This window comes from Catharus ustulatus, chromosome 7, assembly GCF_009819885.2.
Source record: "Catharus ustulatus isolate bCatUst1 chromosome 7, bCatUst1.pri.v2, whole genome shotgun sequence".
In the NCBI taxonomy this organism is placed as follows: domain Eukaryota; kingdom Metazoa; phylum Chordata; class Aves; order Passeriformes; family Turdidae; genus Catharus; species Catharus ustulatus.
Genome location: NC_046227.1, coordinates 15,577,815 through 15,594,468, shown reverse-complemented (window position 1 = coordinate 15,594,468; position 16,654 = coordinate 15,577,815). Strand labels below are relative to the sequence as shown.

The window sequence follows — 16,654 nt, the reverse complement described above, 5'->3', positions numbered from 1 at the left end:
CCATCCCACCCATCCACAAAAAAAAAAAGCATGATACTGACATGCAACATCTTTGCAAAGGACTGAGTTTGAAGTATCACTTGGTGGTCCAACTCCAGCTCTATTTTCTGCACTGACACGGAATTCATATTCGTTTCCTTCCAGAAGACCGGTTACTTTGCATCTGAGATCTGAAACTGGCTTCTTTGTTGCTCTCACCCATCTTAAACCTTTCTTTTCTCTTCTCTCCACATGATAACCTGTGATTTCGCTTCCACCATCATCGACTGGCCTTTTCCAAGTAACTGTGACAGTATTTTTAGTCACATTTGTTACTTCTGGTTTTCCAGGAGGGCCTGGAGGACCTGTTCAGGAAAAAAAAAGTATAGTTAAACAAAAAAATCAAGTCTGTAGAAATTAATGAAACCACAGTGGAATCTCATAACTTGTTCTACTTACCAAATCTATCCACCATTTTAACTGGTTCTGATTGTACTGGTTCACCCTTGCCATACTGATTTACTGCTGAGACACGGAAAACATATTCATTTCCTTGAATGAGCTTGCTGACAACATGTCTACAGGTCTCAATGTTTTCAGCAACCAATGTCCAGAGCAGTCGACTAGTTTCTCTCTTTTCAAGAACATATGATTTCACTGGTGATCCACCATCTTCTGCAGGAGGTGTCCATGTAAGAGTTGCCTTTTCTGCTGAAACATTGCTGATCTCAATAGGCCCTGGAGGTCCCGGAATATCTAAAACTTTCACATGTACAGTCTCCTGTTTAGTGCCAAAAGGATTGGTTGCAGTAATCGTGTATTCTCCAGAATCTTTTCTGGCTGCATATTTGACACTTAGAGTAGAAGAAGTTGGTTTGGTTTCAATGTGCACAAGCTCTGAGGGTCTAAAATCTTTTCCAGCTTTTGACCATGCTGAAGTTGGAGGTGGTTTGCCACGGATACTAATAGCAGACAGTGTGATGGTTTCCCCTGCTTTTATTGTTAAACCTTCCTTCAAAGTAGGATCCAGAACAATGCTTGGTGCCTCTGTCAAAACAAATACAAAAAATACTGATTGTTGCAACAAGAACACAGGGGTAAGAGAGGAAAGAGATTTGATAATAATTATTCAAGTAAAATTCTACCTTTTCAATGCCATCTACATACCATACTCGTCCTTGCATATTATGGTTCCTGTGGATTCAGATGGAGGACTGATAGCTCCAGCAGTATTCTTTGCTCTAATTCTGAATTCATATTTGGAGCCTTCAGTAAGGTCAGTTACAGTAAATGCACAGTCTGGAACATTCACGTGATTAGCTTTCATCCAAGTCTTTTTGGGTAAATCACGCTTTTCAACAATATAGCCAGTTAATTTATGTCCGCCGTCATATTTTGGTTCTGTCCAAATGAGTGTTACTGAGTTCCTGGTTACATTGATAACTTCAGGTTTCCCAGGAGGATCTAGAAAAGAAAATAATAAATAGCAGTCAAAAAAAAGCTATGTCAAATTTCAGAGTTTTCCTTTTTATTCTCTTGATGACTTACCAATAGGATCAAGCGCCACAACTGGTTCAGATGGAAGACTTGGTTTACCTACTCCAGCCATATTGATGGCCATAACTCTGAATTCATATTCCAGACCTTCAGTTAACCCTGTCACTCTGAAATCTTTCATTCTTATTGGTGTTGAATTTGCTCTCTTCCACAGAAGACTATTTCTTTCTTTAACTTCAATGTGATAACCTAGAAGATACATGATGAGATGACAATATGAGGGGTGGTTCTAGAAATCCTAAAATCTGCAATAATACTGAAACAATAGCACTGTGAAACATCATACTGCCTGTATTGCATGGGCAATATGCATTGTGCAAGATGAACACTGAAAACCAGGTTAAGAAATGGATGTGGACCCATAGGATGGATTTATGTAATTGCAATAAGGAGGTGTTTGTAAATGCAAATTGCTAATTTTGTATTGTCACATACAGGTGAATTTGGGTTTATTTCTTTACATATTTTGGCTCTGAGCAAAGATATTGTTTCTCAGTTAGTATTTTCCCAATATTTGAATTATTTCTTTTTTAAAATAGGAAATAAACCAGTGAAATCAGTCAATTCATCAGTCAATCAATCAATCCCTCAATTTAGTGCATAAACACCTCCTGTTTTTATCTTACCTTTTAACAGATAGAAAGAACTACTAAGAATTGAAATACTAGGGAGGTTTTAGGGGATGTACCTGTGATTGGTGAACCTCCAGTTCTTCTGGGATCAGTCCAAGTTAAAGCTACAGACTCATGCCGAACAGCAACAATATTGGGAGGTGGAGGAGCATCTGGGACATCTAAACAATATTAAAAAATGCGGTAATGTTAAAAATTATTATCACCTCTAAAATAAATTGTTTCGATTTCAAAAATTATAATGGATACTTACCAAATGGATGCTTTGCAATGACAGGATCTGATTTAAGACCTTCCCCTACTCCATATTTATTTTCAGCCCTGATCCTGAATGTATATTCATTTCCTTCATGAAGTCTCGTAACTCTAAATGTGGTTTTCTGGACTGCAGAGGCACAAGTCACCCACTTATTGTTTACATTATCTCTCTTCTCTAGAACATAGTTAGTGATTTCTGAACCACCATCATCTTTTGGAGGGCCCCATTTTAAGGTTATGGCATCAGCTGTGACTTCTTCAAATTTCACTGGACCTGTTGGTATGCCAGGTTTGCCAACAACTTTCACAAAAATAGTGCCTTCCTTGCTGCCAGCAACATTTTTCAGAGTTATTGTGTATTTTCCTGCATCAGCTTTCTGGCAGTCATGTACTACAAGGGTGGTGTTTACTGCTGTAGATTCAAATGCAACTCTTCCACTCTCAGTAATTGCCTGGTCTTCATCCTTCTTCCAAGTTACGGTTGGGACAGGCTTGCCTTTCATAGGGATTTTAAGACGGAAGTTGCTACCCTCTTTAGCTGTATAGCACAGGTCAGGTAGATCTCTTAAGTCAAGTTCAGGTGCAGCTGTAAAAAATGAAGGAAACCAGTTATTTCACTATGCATAAAATCTGTGGTAAAATTAAGATGCTGTTTCAAAGGTGTCTTATTTCTATGTATACATGGTAATGATAGTATACATAAAATAAAATTTGGGTAAGTAAAGAATTGAATTAATGATCTTGCTTCTCACCAACATCATCTCTTGCTGTAATTGTGATCTCTGATGGAGTTCCATATCCAGCATCATTTTGGGCCCTCACTCTAAAAGTGTATTCTTGTCCTTCTTTTAAGTCTCTCATTGAAAAATGGAGGTTCTTTCCCCGCATGACTTCTTGCCATTTATCATCACCGACCAGGACCTCAACAATATATGCAGTAATACGGCTCCCACCATCACTGATAGGTTTCTTCCATACCAAATTGCATGAAGATTTTGTTACAGCTGAAGCTTTTAGATCCACAACCGGCCCAGGTGTTTCTAGAAGGAAGAAAAACATACAAAGTTTTCATTCAAGCTTAAAAAAAAGATTATTTGAACAAAAAAAAATAGGTGAAAAGGATTCATTTTTCCTACCAGAAGCTTTGACAGCATCACGAGTTTCACAAGGATCACCAATACCATATTCATTTTCAGCAAAAACTCTGAAGAAGTAAGATTTGCCTTCTTCTAGGTTAGTTATCCTGTAGCTTGTCTTTGGACATTCTGTTGTTACTGTGGACCATGATTTTCTTTCTGCATCACGTTTTTCAACAACATAATTTGTTATTGGACTGCCCCCATCTACTAGAGGAGGTTCCCACGTAATGAAGGCAGAATCTTTAGATGCGTCCTTTACAATCAGGTTAATGGGTGGGCCTGGAGTATCTGGATAAACACAACACCACCATATTTGATTTAGTAACAAAATTTTAAAAAACAGTTTAAAAGTTAGCAAATATATTATAATGGGGAAAGCTCTGAGACTTACCAAGTACTTTTACCACAATGGTGTAGGACTTTTGGCCACAGCTGTTCTCCAGACTGAGGACGTATTTTCCAGCATCATATTTATTTACATTTTCACAACGCAGGAAAGTATCAAAATCAGTTGACTTAATGTCTAATCCTTGTCTATCTCTTAGGTTGGCACCCACTTTAGACCACGAAATCTTTGGAGGTGGACGTCCTCTTACTGGTACATAAAGTCTCATTGTGACTCCAGCACGCAACACAAGGACTTTCCTAAGTTCTGCATCAAGTTCTCCTTCAGGTGGAACTGTGTGTTTAAGAAAAAAACTTAATTAAAGCATCATCTTCAAGATGATCACAAAAGTTACTGCAACAAAAACTCCATTTTTACTGGCATTTCACTAGACTAACCAATTTTTCATGCCTATGATGATGTTAGTAAGTTTCCCGACTCCTGTTTGAAGATAATTTACAAATATACCTTTTCTTGCACTGATTTCACCTCTTTTTGTTTTTTTCTTTCTCTCCTGCCTTTACACCATTTATGTTAGAAAGGCTCTTAGTTTCTATAGAATTCAAGGGAGTTTCAGAGCATCCTGGACTCTAACGCTTTTCTTGAACTAAGATAGTTTTGTGAAGCAATACTTTTGTATGTACAGCAAAATGCATACAAAAGCCAGCATGTCTCTTAAGGAGTAAGTGTCATACAAACAAAGAGTATCATACAGCTGCTTAGAATAGTAATCTCAGCTTCAAATTATTTAGAAGATATGAAGGTAACAAAGTTTTAAGATGAGAGATCTGATAATTCTAATTTTATGATTAGAGAAAGAAAAAAAAAATTCTTGAAGATCCAGTAGGCTGCAGAAGGCTAAAAAAAAAGCAGACAGCAAATTCTGTTTGGTGTCTAACTGCCCTGTTTTCTTCCAAATTAGCCACTGCTAGCCTACATTTTTTGAGTAAAAACATGTTCCAAACAAATCTGCGCCTGTGTCCTGTGACAAAGTGTGTCTTGAAACTCATCCCATAAATTGAAGCAAAAGTCATCAAGGCAATTTGTTTTCAATGAACTTACTTAAAATGTCTTTGGCAGTGTGTTTATCAGGAACATCACTTGGATCACTGTATCCAATCTTATTGACAGCATAAACACGGAACTGGTACTCTGTATCTTCCATCAGCCCTGTTACCACAAAATGTGTAGCCTGTAAATTCTTAGGTAGATTGCATCTGACCCAGTTGTCTGTGTCAGCTCGTTTTGATTCCACTAGATAACCAATGATAGGGCTTCCTCCATCATATGCTGGTTTGCTCCATGACAGGCTTATCGAATTACGAGTAGTATCCACCACTTTCGGGAAAGCAGGTGGGCCAGGAGGATCTGGAAATTTAAGACAACATAAAGTTAGCATACCAAATGCTGTATGATGGTATTTGGAAATAATAATGGAAAATATCTGAGACTTTTAGCTTACATTGTGGATCACGAGCATACACTGCTTTAGATGGTGCGCTAGGCTTGCCAGGTCCAGCCTTATTCAGTGCTATCACCCGGAACTCATATTCTGTTCCTTCTTGGAGTCCAGTAGCTTTAACAGTTCTTTCAATGACAGGCTTTCTTGTTACTTTTGTCCAGTTAAGAGCCTTCGTTTCACGCTTCTCAAGTATATAACCAGTTATTGGAGATCCACCATCACTAGCTGGTGGCTTCCAGCTAACAGTCATAAAGTCTTTTGTTACATTGCTAATTACTGGTGGATCACAAGGTCCAGGTACATCTGTGGAGATTTATTTGAAAATTACATTGTATTCATAAGTATAGACAAAAACCAAGTGACTAATGAAACTGTTCCAAAAAGCACTTACCATATGGGTTCTTAGCAACTGCTGGTTCAGTTAAGATGGGGTCTCCAACACCATATTTGTTTTCAGCACAAATCCGGAACTGATATTCATGTCCTTCAATTAGTCTCTCCACGGTGCAGCTTGTAATGGGTACATTGGCACTGACTTGGGCCCAGTTAGGTCTGCTTGTTTCACGCTTGTCTACAATGTAGTTAGTAATTTCTGAACCTCCATCTTCCAGGGGAGGCTCCCAAGAAAGCATTGCACGATCTGCATACATATGCTTGATTTTGACAGAGGCTGGTGGGCCAGGTTTATCTAGAACAATGAACATCACATTGTTATAGTTCTATCTCTTGCTATATAATTGAATTATAAATGTATTTATTAATACACAGTCTTTAGCTTACCAAGTACTTTAAGCCTAATTGTTGCTGACTTTGATCCACTTGCATTTTCAGCAGTAATAGTGTAGTCTCCTGTTTGCTTCCTGTTAACACTGAACAATTCAACTGTAGCAAGATTTCTCTGCGTGGTGATCTTAACACCTTCAGAAGGTTTTAAAACTTCTCCTTCTTTCTTCCAGGTGATTGCTGGCATTGGCTTGCCATACACATTTGCCTCCAGACGCACATTAGTTCCAGCTTTTACTGTAAGCTGTGATTGCATAGACAGATCCAACTCTATTCTGGGAGGAACTGAAAGGAAAGAGTCCAAGAGTTAATCAATCTAGTAGGAGATAAATGTCTCATTCTTCACATGAGTGTTAGTTCCCAACATGCACAGACTCCTTCCAGAGCTATCAAATGCTTTTATATTCCTTACCATTTTCTGGATGAATGGTCACTGGATCAGAAGGTTCTGAAGGTCGGCTAATGTTAACTGCTGTCTTGGCAATTGCTCTAAATTGGTACTGAGCATTTTCTTCCAAACCAGTCACAGTGTACTCTTCTAGAGGTATTTGATACGGAGTTGTATTGCACCGCTCCCACTTATCACCAGGCAATTTGCAAGCTTCCACGAAGTAGCCAATAAGTTTGCTACCACCATCATGCTTTGGTCTTGTCCATACCAGTGATGCAGTGGTCTTAGTGACATCAATAACTTCAGGTTTTCCAGGGGGATCTATGGCAAATAAAAACATATTATAGTATATTTTTCAAAAAAAACATTAAAAATGGCTTTAATATTACTGGATCCTATTTACTGCATACCTAGATAGTGCAATCAGAGTGATGCCATAGTAAACATGAAAGTATAAACAGAAGGGCAAACTAAAGATCATAATAAGTTGCAGATACATTGAAGATTATCATAAAAACAGTCTGTTGCAAAGTAGTGGTATGGATGGCTTACCAACTGGTGCTCTTGCTGTGACAAACTCAGTTGGTTTACTGGGTTTACTTGCTCCAGCTCTGTTCAATGCATAAATTCTGAAAGTATACTCAAGACCTTCGATGAGGCCCACACAGGGGTATTCTGTGGAGCGCACAGCTGTATCGTTAGCTTTCACCCACAGCAAACTGTTCCTTTCTTTGCGCTCAATAAGATAACCAGTGATTGGACTGCCTCCATCGCTATCTGGTCTATCCCAAGCAACAAAAATGCAGTCCTTATTGACCTTGGTAATACGTGCATTCTTTGGTTCACTGGGAACATCTAGAAAGGAAATGAAGATAGACATCAATTGTATGTTTTCTTACTAGAAAGTTTAAATAGAGGAATTCTGCTATCAAAAATTGGCATACCAAATGGGTATCTTGCGATCATCTTGCCAGAAGCAAGTGGCTCAGAAATCCCAAAACGATTTTCAGCACGAACACGGAACATGTACTCTTCTCCAGGAATCAGTTTTCCAATTCTGCAGCTTGTCTTTGTGACAGAAGATAAAGCTGTTACCCAGTCTCCTCGGCTTACATCACATTTCTCAACTACATAGTTTGTAATGTTGCTGCCACCATCTTCAAGAGGTATGTGCCATGAAAGAGTGCAAGCATCAGCATCTATTTCAGAAATATCAAATGGAGGCTGTGGCGGACCTGGTTTATCTGCATGAAAAAAGTATATTGAGAAAAAAGGGATGAAATAAAATGGTAACCACTGGAATATAGTAAAACAAGCATTGTCTAAAGCTGGACTGAAAAACAACCAAATGGAACATACCCATGACTGTCACTTTGATTTTCTGACTATCAGTACCAGAGCTATTTTCTGCAGTAAGAGTGTAAAAATCAGTATCTTTTCTAGTCACATCCTTAATGATAAGAACAGACGATTTTTCTGCTTTATGCACGGCAAGGCGGCTGGATGTAACTACATCTTGATCTCCTTTCAGCCATTTACAGACTGGTTGAGGCTTCCCATATACATGAGCTTCAATTCTCAGTTTCTTTCCAGCTTTAATGTGAACGTGATCAGGCATCAGAATCTTAGGTGGAACTGTAAAAAAAAAAAATCGCACAGATGCAAATAAATTCAACTTCTGTGAAATATTAATTTACTTTTTCTTATTTTTTTAATGTGAAAATTCTCTGCTTCTCTTTTAAGTGGAATCACCTGTATGAATGACTGGAAAATCTTTAATTTAGGTTCCACTTATGGACAACTTCAGTTTCTGCGGTGGCAATATCCATTCCAGTCTTACTTTTACTTTATTGTACAGTTTATAAGAGAACATTTATGAATCTGGATTGCCTTCACACACATTTATTTATTTATTTAATTTTTAAATTATTATTATTATTTAGACATTTGTGCACTATTAATGCATGAAATATAACCTTTTTATCTGAAATGTGTTGCTCACTTATTGCTGACCTTCTACAAGAAACATGAAGGAGAAGAAGACTGAAGTTCTTACTGAGATAAACCTGCTTGCACGGTCAATCTTTCTGTCTACTTGAATAATTTTTCTCCTACTCCTTCTTTTGTACAGAATCAATTTTTTTCCCAAAATAAATCTGACAGCATGTTTGGTGTACTTCCTTCCACTGGCTAGTTTTCATTCTCCTGTTCCTGTATCTCTCTCTTTTTCTTCCCATGCCCCAAATTAAGAAGATTCTACTCATCTTGCCCTTACACAACATCTTCCTGTGCCTCAGGAACCCTGCCACCTTAAATAGGCCAACCTGTCCTCCCTGATTTTTGTTTTATACTCTCAACCAACCTTACCATATAAACCACTTATTTTATCTTGTATTAAAACAGGTCCAGTTTTCCCATTTATCTCTCAAACTACCAGTCTGACACTTTCTCTCTTTCATTTAAACTTCACTGAAGGTATTTATCATTTCTCTCTAGTTCTTATCTTCTGGTTCCAACTAAAACCACACCTGAAAGATTATTTAATAATTCTGAATTAGTGGTCAACTCTCATTTTTCTCCTGACTATCAAAGTATTCAGTACAGTTAACCATAATCCTCCAGATAACTCCATAAAGCAATATCTTGCTCAATATCTGCATATCTTGCTCATTTAATTATTAAAGCAGTACATAAGGTAGTATTTAAATTGTTACTTACTGAGTTGTTCTTTAATTTCATATTCTCCTGTAGCTTCTATTGGCAAACTTACTCCTACAGCATTTCTAGCTGCCACTCTAAAGTTGTACTTCTTTCCTTCTTTCAGACCAGCTACAACAATGGAGAGATCTTTAACGACTGAATATTCAGTCCAGCGATCTGCTGGTTGATCGTGTTCTTTGTAGCTAACAATGTATCCATCAATTTTAGAGCCTCCATCGCGCAGTGGTGGCAGCCAGCCTAAAGTAGCACTATTCTTTGTAATTTCAGTAACTTCAAGTTTTCTTGGTGGATCAGGTTCACCTTTTAGGGGAAAAAAGAAACATGTGAAATATTGAATTTCCAAGATTTTCTTGAGTAGTTAGCAACATTGTTCAGTTTAGAAACACTAACTCAAAATATGCAAAAATCTGACTAAAATTAGAGAAAAACAAACAGAAAATGTCCATGGAAGCAAACATAAAATATACATAAAGGTATACTCACTTAGAGGATCTGTTGCAAGAACAGGTTTTGGTATGTCACTTGGAACACCTGAACCATATTCGTTCACTGCTGTTACTCTGAAGTAATATTCATTTCCAGGCACAAGGTTTGCTATCTGGAAACTAGTTTTCTTTAGTTCTGCCGTGACTGTTGCCCAGGTCTTCCTGTCAGCCTCCCGTTTCTGCAGGATGTAATGAGTCACCGGGCTACCCCCATCATTCTCTGGAGGTGCCCATGAAAGATGGCAGGACATCTTGGTGACATCTGAAACCCTGAAGTCTGACACAGGTCCAGGAGTATCTATGAGGAAATTTCAATATATGTTAGTATTTTCTTCTTTAATAAGTTAAAATTAAAGGGGATCAAAAGCTTTCTACATGGAGGGAGTTAGTGTTAGGTGACAGAGTTATGCTCAAAAACTCTTGCACCTGGGGGTCATAGATATTCATGCAAGGAACATCCAAAATAGTTACAAAGTTGTCTTAAGGTATTTTTCCCATTACTTACCAAGAACTCTGACGTTCACAAATACAGCCTTTTCTCCAGCTGCATTAACAAGTGTCAATGAATATTTGCCTGAGTCATCACGTGTTGAATCGGGAATGACACAGAAAGCCATAGTGTCAACCAGATCAACTTGTCCTTTTCTAATAACATTATCAATACCCATTCTCCTCCAGGTGACTTTTGGTGCTGGGCGACCCCTCACAATGGCAAAAAGTCTAATAGGGCAGCCTGCTCTGACTGTGACTAACTTTCTCATGCTTGCATCCAGCTCAATCTCTGGGGGTTCTGAAAGACAGAGAAATAAAATGCAAAGTTTTGCACATGAAATAAAATAAGCCAAAAGCAAATAAACTGTTGCAAACATCCCAAAAAAGGAGGGGAAAACTCACCAAGAATTTCTTTGGGAGATACGGCTTCTTTCAATTCTGCTGGTCGACCAAGGCCAACCTGGTTTTGGGCAGAAACCCTGAACTCATATAATTGCTTTTCATCCAGGCTTGTAGCTGTGAATTCTGTATGAATAACTTGAGCAGCAACATTGCATCGTTTCCATCCTGCTTCAGGATCAGCACCCTCAACTTTTGGTCTCATTTCCACAACATATCCAATAATTGGAGCACCACCATCGTACACTGGTTTTCCCCAGCCAAGAGTTAAGGAAGTCTTTGTGCTATCAACCACTCTCAAGTTTGTGGGAGGACCAGGTGGTTCTGCAAGACAGTAAGAATTACAGATTAGAACACAGCTGTACAGTTTAGCAATCTGTTAACATTGAAATAATACAGAAAAATTGAATTGTATTTTACCTATTGGGTCTTTGGCTATTACAGGTCTTGATGGCAAGCTTGGTTCTCCAAGTCCGACTTCATTTTCAGCACTGACACGGAACTGGTATTCATGACCAGGGAAGAGATTAGTAACCTTCTTGCGTCTCTCTGGGATTGGAGTTTTAGTAACAGGAACCCATCTTAGCGACCGTTTCTCTTTCTTCTCTAAAATGTATCCTGTAATTGACTTGCCACCATCATATTCTGGTGGATTCCAAACTACTGTCATCTCTTCTTTGCTGACTCTTGTGACATCTGGAGGGTCAGGGCGTCCAGGTCTATCATATTTAGTTTTTGCAATAATTGGATGTGTTTCTGTTGGTGGACCAGTGCCCATTTTATTCTCTGCACGCACTCTGAATATATATTCATTACCTTCAATGAGGCGTGTCACTTTGGCATAGTCTGTTAGGACAGAGGAAGAGTATGTAGACCAAACCATACGCTTGCTTTCACATTTTTCCAGGATATAGTTCTGTATTTCACAACCACCATCATCTTCTGGAGGATCCCAAGTAACAGTACATCTATCACTTGAAATGTCAGTGACTTTCAAGTTTCGTACAGGACCTGGTTTGTCCAAGACAATAACAGTAGCATATGCTACAAAGCTACCAGCTGTATTAGTTGCTGTAATCACATATTTTCCACCATCAGTACGCCTTGATTTTGTGAGAACAAATTTAGATGTGTCAGAAGTGTTTTCAATACTGACTCTTGGAGATCTGGTGAAATCTGTGGCATCTTTGTCTTTTGTCCATACAACTTCAGGCTGTGGTTTTCCTCTGACTCCAGCCTCAATTCTAATTGTGTCGCCCGCTTTCACAGTTAGAACCCCACTTAACTTCAAATCCAGCACTGGTTTCTGGAGATCTTCCTTCACAACAACTTCAGCTGTTTTTACCCAGTTACTTTCACCAGCTTCATTCTTAGTTTGAACTCGGAATTGGTAAATTTTATTTTCCACACATTTATCTACCATGTAGTGTGTTTCCTTAATGCTGCCTTTGTGAACTCTTTCCCATTCATCTGAATCTTTCAGTTTTCTCTCAACATGGTAACTTAAATTGGGACTGCCACCATCATAATCTGGCCTTCTCCATTTCAGATACACAAATGTCTTTCCTTTCTCTGCAATGTGAAGATTTTCTGGCTCTCCAGGCTTGTCAATAGGATTGATAGCAAGGATAGGAGTCTTGGTCTCAATGCAAGGACCTGGACCTATTTTGTTCTCTGCACAAACTCTGAAGAAGTATTCACGGTTCTCGACAAGATGTGCCTTTACTAATCGTTTAGTAATATCAGAGGATACAATTGACCATCCCCTCTGATTCGGTTGACGGTATTCTACTATGTAATTTGTAATTTCAGAGCCACCATTATCCACTGGACTCTCCCAAGCGATCATACAAGAGTCTTTTGTCACATAACTTATTTTCAGGTTCTGACACGGTCCAGGTCTGTCAAGTACATTAACAACAGCAAAAGCTTGAGCCTGTCCACAGCTGTTCTTCGCTGCTATTATATATTTGCCATGATCAGTTCTTTTGGCTTCTTTCACTTGCAATTCAATATTAGGTAGATCATGAAGTATTTCAACACGCTTTTCTTGGACTAGTACTTTGCCATCTTTAGACCATGTTATTTCAGGATCTGGTCGGCCTTTTACCTTACCAGTAATACGTATTGTTTGACCCACTCTGACAGTAATTAAGTCTCGACAGGTCACATCTAGGCTTATTTCTGGAGGAGAAAGAATATCTTTGGCAAGTACTGTTTCTGGTAGTTCTCTTGGTTCTCCCTCTCCCACAATGTTGACAGCCTTTATTCGGAACTTATATTCATTTCCTTCTATTAATCCAGGTACTCTGAAAGCACACTGTCTAATGAGTTCATCCTTATTAATCCTATTCCACTGGGTAGTTCCAGTTTTCTGACATTCCACAATGTATCCCAGAATTGGGCTGCCACCATCCTTGAGGGGCTTTGTCCACACAAGATCAGCTGATTCTTTAGTTTTGTCTTTTAACTTTGGATTTATAGGTGGTCCAGGAGGAGTGATAGGACGTGATGCTTTTATTGGATCAGAGCTTGGAGATGGTTTACTTAAGCCCACCATGTTTTCCGCAAAAACTCTGAATTCATATGTGTTGCCTTCAAAAAGACCGGTGACCCTATATTTCATATCAAGTATAGGTGTCTTATTGACACGCACCCATTTACCAGATGCTTCCCGACGTTCAAGTATATAACCAGTTATTGGAGTTCCACCATCAGATTTTGGTAGGGTCCAAGACACTGTTGCAGCATTTTCTGTAATATCATAAACAGTTGGTTTACCAGGTGGGGATGGTGGATCAAACGTGTATTTAGCAACTGTTGGTTCTGAATCCAGGGGTGCACCAATGCCTATCTTATTTTCTGCACGAACACGGAAAATATATTCACAGCCTTTCTGCAGTCGTGGAACCTTAATTTTTGTGTGACTTGTTCCAGAGCTAACCACTCCCCAGGTTTCTTTCTTTGATTGACGTTTCTCAACAATATAATTTATTATAGGACTCCCACCATCATCTTTAGGAGGGCGCCAAGAAATAACCATATATTCTGGTGTTACTTCAAGAATATTAATAGGACCAGTTGGTGGGCCTGGAACATCCAAAACTGTAAGGTGCAATGCCACAGTTTTGCTGCCAGCTGCATTAGATACTGTGAGTAGATATTCTCCTGTATCTTTTCTTACACAGTCTTTGATAGTAAGTACAGTTGAGTAATTGTCAGTCTCAATCTTGTATTTGCCATCTGGTTTAATTTCAGTGTCATCAGTAACCCATTTTGCTGTGGGAACTGGGACACCTCTCATAATTGCTGGAAGGCGCACTGTGGTTCCAGCTTTAACAACGAGACCTTCAATTAACTTCACATCTAGATCCACAGATGGAGGTACTGAAATTAGAGAAAAATGGAAATTAACTTTTCAGGGCAAATGCTTGTATAAAAAGAGAAAAAATCAGTGAAATGAAAAACCAAAAATTACCTAGTTTTTCTTGACACTCTATTGGTATAGTTGTATCTGGAAGGCTAAGACCAACAATGTTTTGAGCTCTCACACGGAATTTGTATATTTTTCCTTTCTGTAGGCCTGTAACAACACAGTCTAGCATAGGGACTGTTTGGAACTTTGTCCATTCATCTGCCCCATCTTCTTGATATTCCACCAAATACCCAGTTATCTCAGCACCACCATCACGATCTGGTCGATTCCAAACGAGGGAAACTTCAGTCTTGTCAACATCTACATGATGCAGATTCTTTGGTGGCCCTGGAGGATCTTTTTAAATACAAAACCAAAATGGTTACTAGGATGAAAAACCTCTGGTACCAGCATATCATGTTCATAACAACAGGACAACCTCAAAATTACCAAATCCCGTACAAAGAAAACAGACCATATAAATAAAAGACACTTACGCAGTGGATCTATAGCTTTGATAGGTTTAAGTGTTTCCACATATGGACCTCTACCATACTGATTCTCAGCTGCAACTCGGAAGAGATACTGAGTGCCTTCCATCAGATATTTAGCCATATGACTGCGCTTCTTGGAGGATGATGAGATGGCTACCCACTGTGCAGAAGCTACATCTTTCCTCTCCACCACATAGTTGGTAATCACAGAGCCACCATCATCTTCTGGTTCCATCCAAGTGAGATAGCAAGAGTCACTTCTGACATCACTGACGTTCAGGTTTCTGGGTGGACCAGGTTTATCTAACATTGATAAAAATATAATTCATTATTTATTAGGTAACTGAAGCATTTCTTAAAAACCTTTGTAAATTTCAAGATAAACTATATTATATTTTATGTAATTTTTAGTCCTTTTTTTTTACATTTTCATAAAAATACAACTATAGCTTGGTTTATAACTTGCTTTACAGATATTTTTCAGAAAATCCTTTATTTTTTAATCTCCAATTATAGAGTAATAAGATGTTGTATAGAAGGAACACAAAAAGGTTACCTAAGACCACAACTTTTACTGAAACAGTCTTTGAACCGGCTGGATTTTCAACTGTCAGGGAATACATTCCACCATCTTCATGGACAGTGTTACGGATTTCAAGTTTACTGCCAACTCCTGTAACTTCAATATCAGCTTTGGGTGAGACCTCATGATCTTCTTTCTTCCAAGTGACTTTTGGGAATGGAACACCTTTAATAACAGCACTAAGTCTCAGGGTATCTCCAGCTTTTACGTGCTGTTCTCGTGCCATATTAGCATCAAGTATTAACTCAGGAGGTTCTGGAATCAAAAATACAAGTTTTTACAAAATGAGGAAAAATAAGTCTATTCTTAGGTAAACTTATCTGATTTTATTAAACTCACCAAGCCTGTCCTTTACTTCTACTGGATCAGGAACGTGAGCTGGATCGGATTCGCCTGCTGCATTGACTGCCTTGACCCTGAATTTATAGGTTAATCCCTCAGTAAGACCAGTGACTTTGTAGTTTGTTTCAGGACAAGAATCTGCTGTAAGATTAGCCTGTTTCCATTCTTCATCTCCAACTTTCTGAAACTCTACAAGGTAGCCAATTATCTTGCCATTTCCATCATGGCGTGGTGGTTGCCAAGATAAATCAACTGAATTTTTAGTTTTATCTACTGCTTCTGGATTAACAGGTGGACTTGGTTTTGCTGTTAAAAAAGCAAAAAAAATAAAGAAACGGGAGAAAGAAAATAAACTATTAGAATAATTTTCTAACTGAAACTGAGTGCATTGAAAATTCAATGAAATGTGATACTTTACCGATTGGATCTCTAGCGAAAATTGGCTTTGATGGTGGACTAGGATCACCAACACCAATTTCATTTTCTGCTGAAACACGGAATTCATACTGACAGCCTTCAAGGAGATCAGGTACTTTGAACTTTGTACCAGGGAAAATTGGGTCTTTGGTAGCTTTGACCCATCTTGTAGCCATTGTCTCCTTCTTCTCTACAATGTAGTTTGTTATTGGCTTGCCTCCATCATATGGTTTGTTCCATACCACTACTGCAGAGTCTTTGGTTACATCCTTAATGATTGGTTGCTCAGGTGCATCAGGAACACCTGGGGTGACAAGAAAAAAAAGAGTATATGAGCATCACTAATAGAATAAAGATTGGACTATCCAAATAAAATTGAAAACTAAAAACTTACGGAAACGGTCCTTGGCTTTCATCTCATCAGAGATGAGAGGATCACTTATGCCATACAGATTTTCAGCATAAATTCGAATTTGATATTCTCTTCCTTCAAGCAGCTTGGGAATTTTGCATGTTGTCTTCACTGTGGCAGATGTAACTGGCATCCACATATCTTTGTGTGTGTCCTTCTTCTCAATTATATAATTTGTAATTTCACTGCCTCCATCATCTAATGGAGGTTTCCAGGAAACTACCATATGATCTTTAAAGACTTCATCAAATATAACTGGGCCTACTGGAGGTGATGGGCGATCTGTTTAAGAAAAAATAAAGCATACC

General features: G+C 38.5%; 1 protein-coding gene across 1 annotated transcript in view; it reads right to left on the bottom strand.

The window, feature by feature from the left end:
* The window catches only part of TTN (titin), a 238,200-nt gene that overhangs the window by 45,814 nt on the left and 175,732 nt on the right, over positions 1-16,654 (bottom strand). The window contains 28 exon segments of the mRNA XM_042779450.1: positions 42-344; positions 439-1,026; positions 1,147-1,443; positions 1,528-1,725; positions 2,225-2,329; positions 2,422-3,012; positions 3,179-3,466; positions 3,563-3,853; positions 3,957-4,244; positions 5,013-5,318; positions 5,413-5,715; positions 5,804-6,100; positions 6,193-6,480; positions 6,608-6,907; positions 7,139-7,441; positions 7,531-7,830; positions 7,946-8,221; positions 9,305-9,607; positions 9,791-10,090; positions 10,298-10,582; positions 10,687-11,007; positions 11,104-14,070; positions 14,162-14,455; positions 14,596-14,895; positions 15,149-15,430; positions 15,515-15,823; positions 15,936-16,238; positions 16,329-16,628. Of these exon segments, the coding sequence (XP_042635384.1) occupies positions 42-344; positions 439-1,026; positions 1,147-1,443; positions 1,528-1,725; positions 2,225-2,329; positions 2,422-3,012; positions 3,179-3,466; positions 3,563-3,853; positions 3,957-4,244; positions 5,013-5,318; positions 5,413-5,715; positions 5,804-6,100; positions 6,193-6,480; positions 6,608-6,907; positions 7,139-7,441; positions 7,531-7,830; positions 7,946-8,221; positions 9,305-9,607; positions 9,791-10,090; positions 10,298-10,582; positions 10,687-11,007; positions 11,104-14,070; positions 14,162-14,455; positions 14,596-14,895; positions 15,149-15,430; positions 15,515-15,823; positions 15,936-16,238; positions 16,329-16,628 (11,286 nt within the window).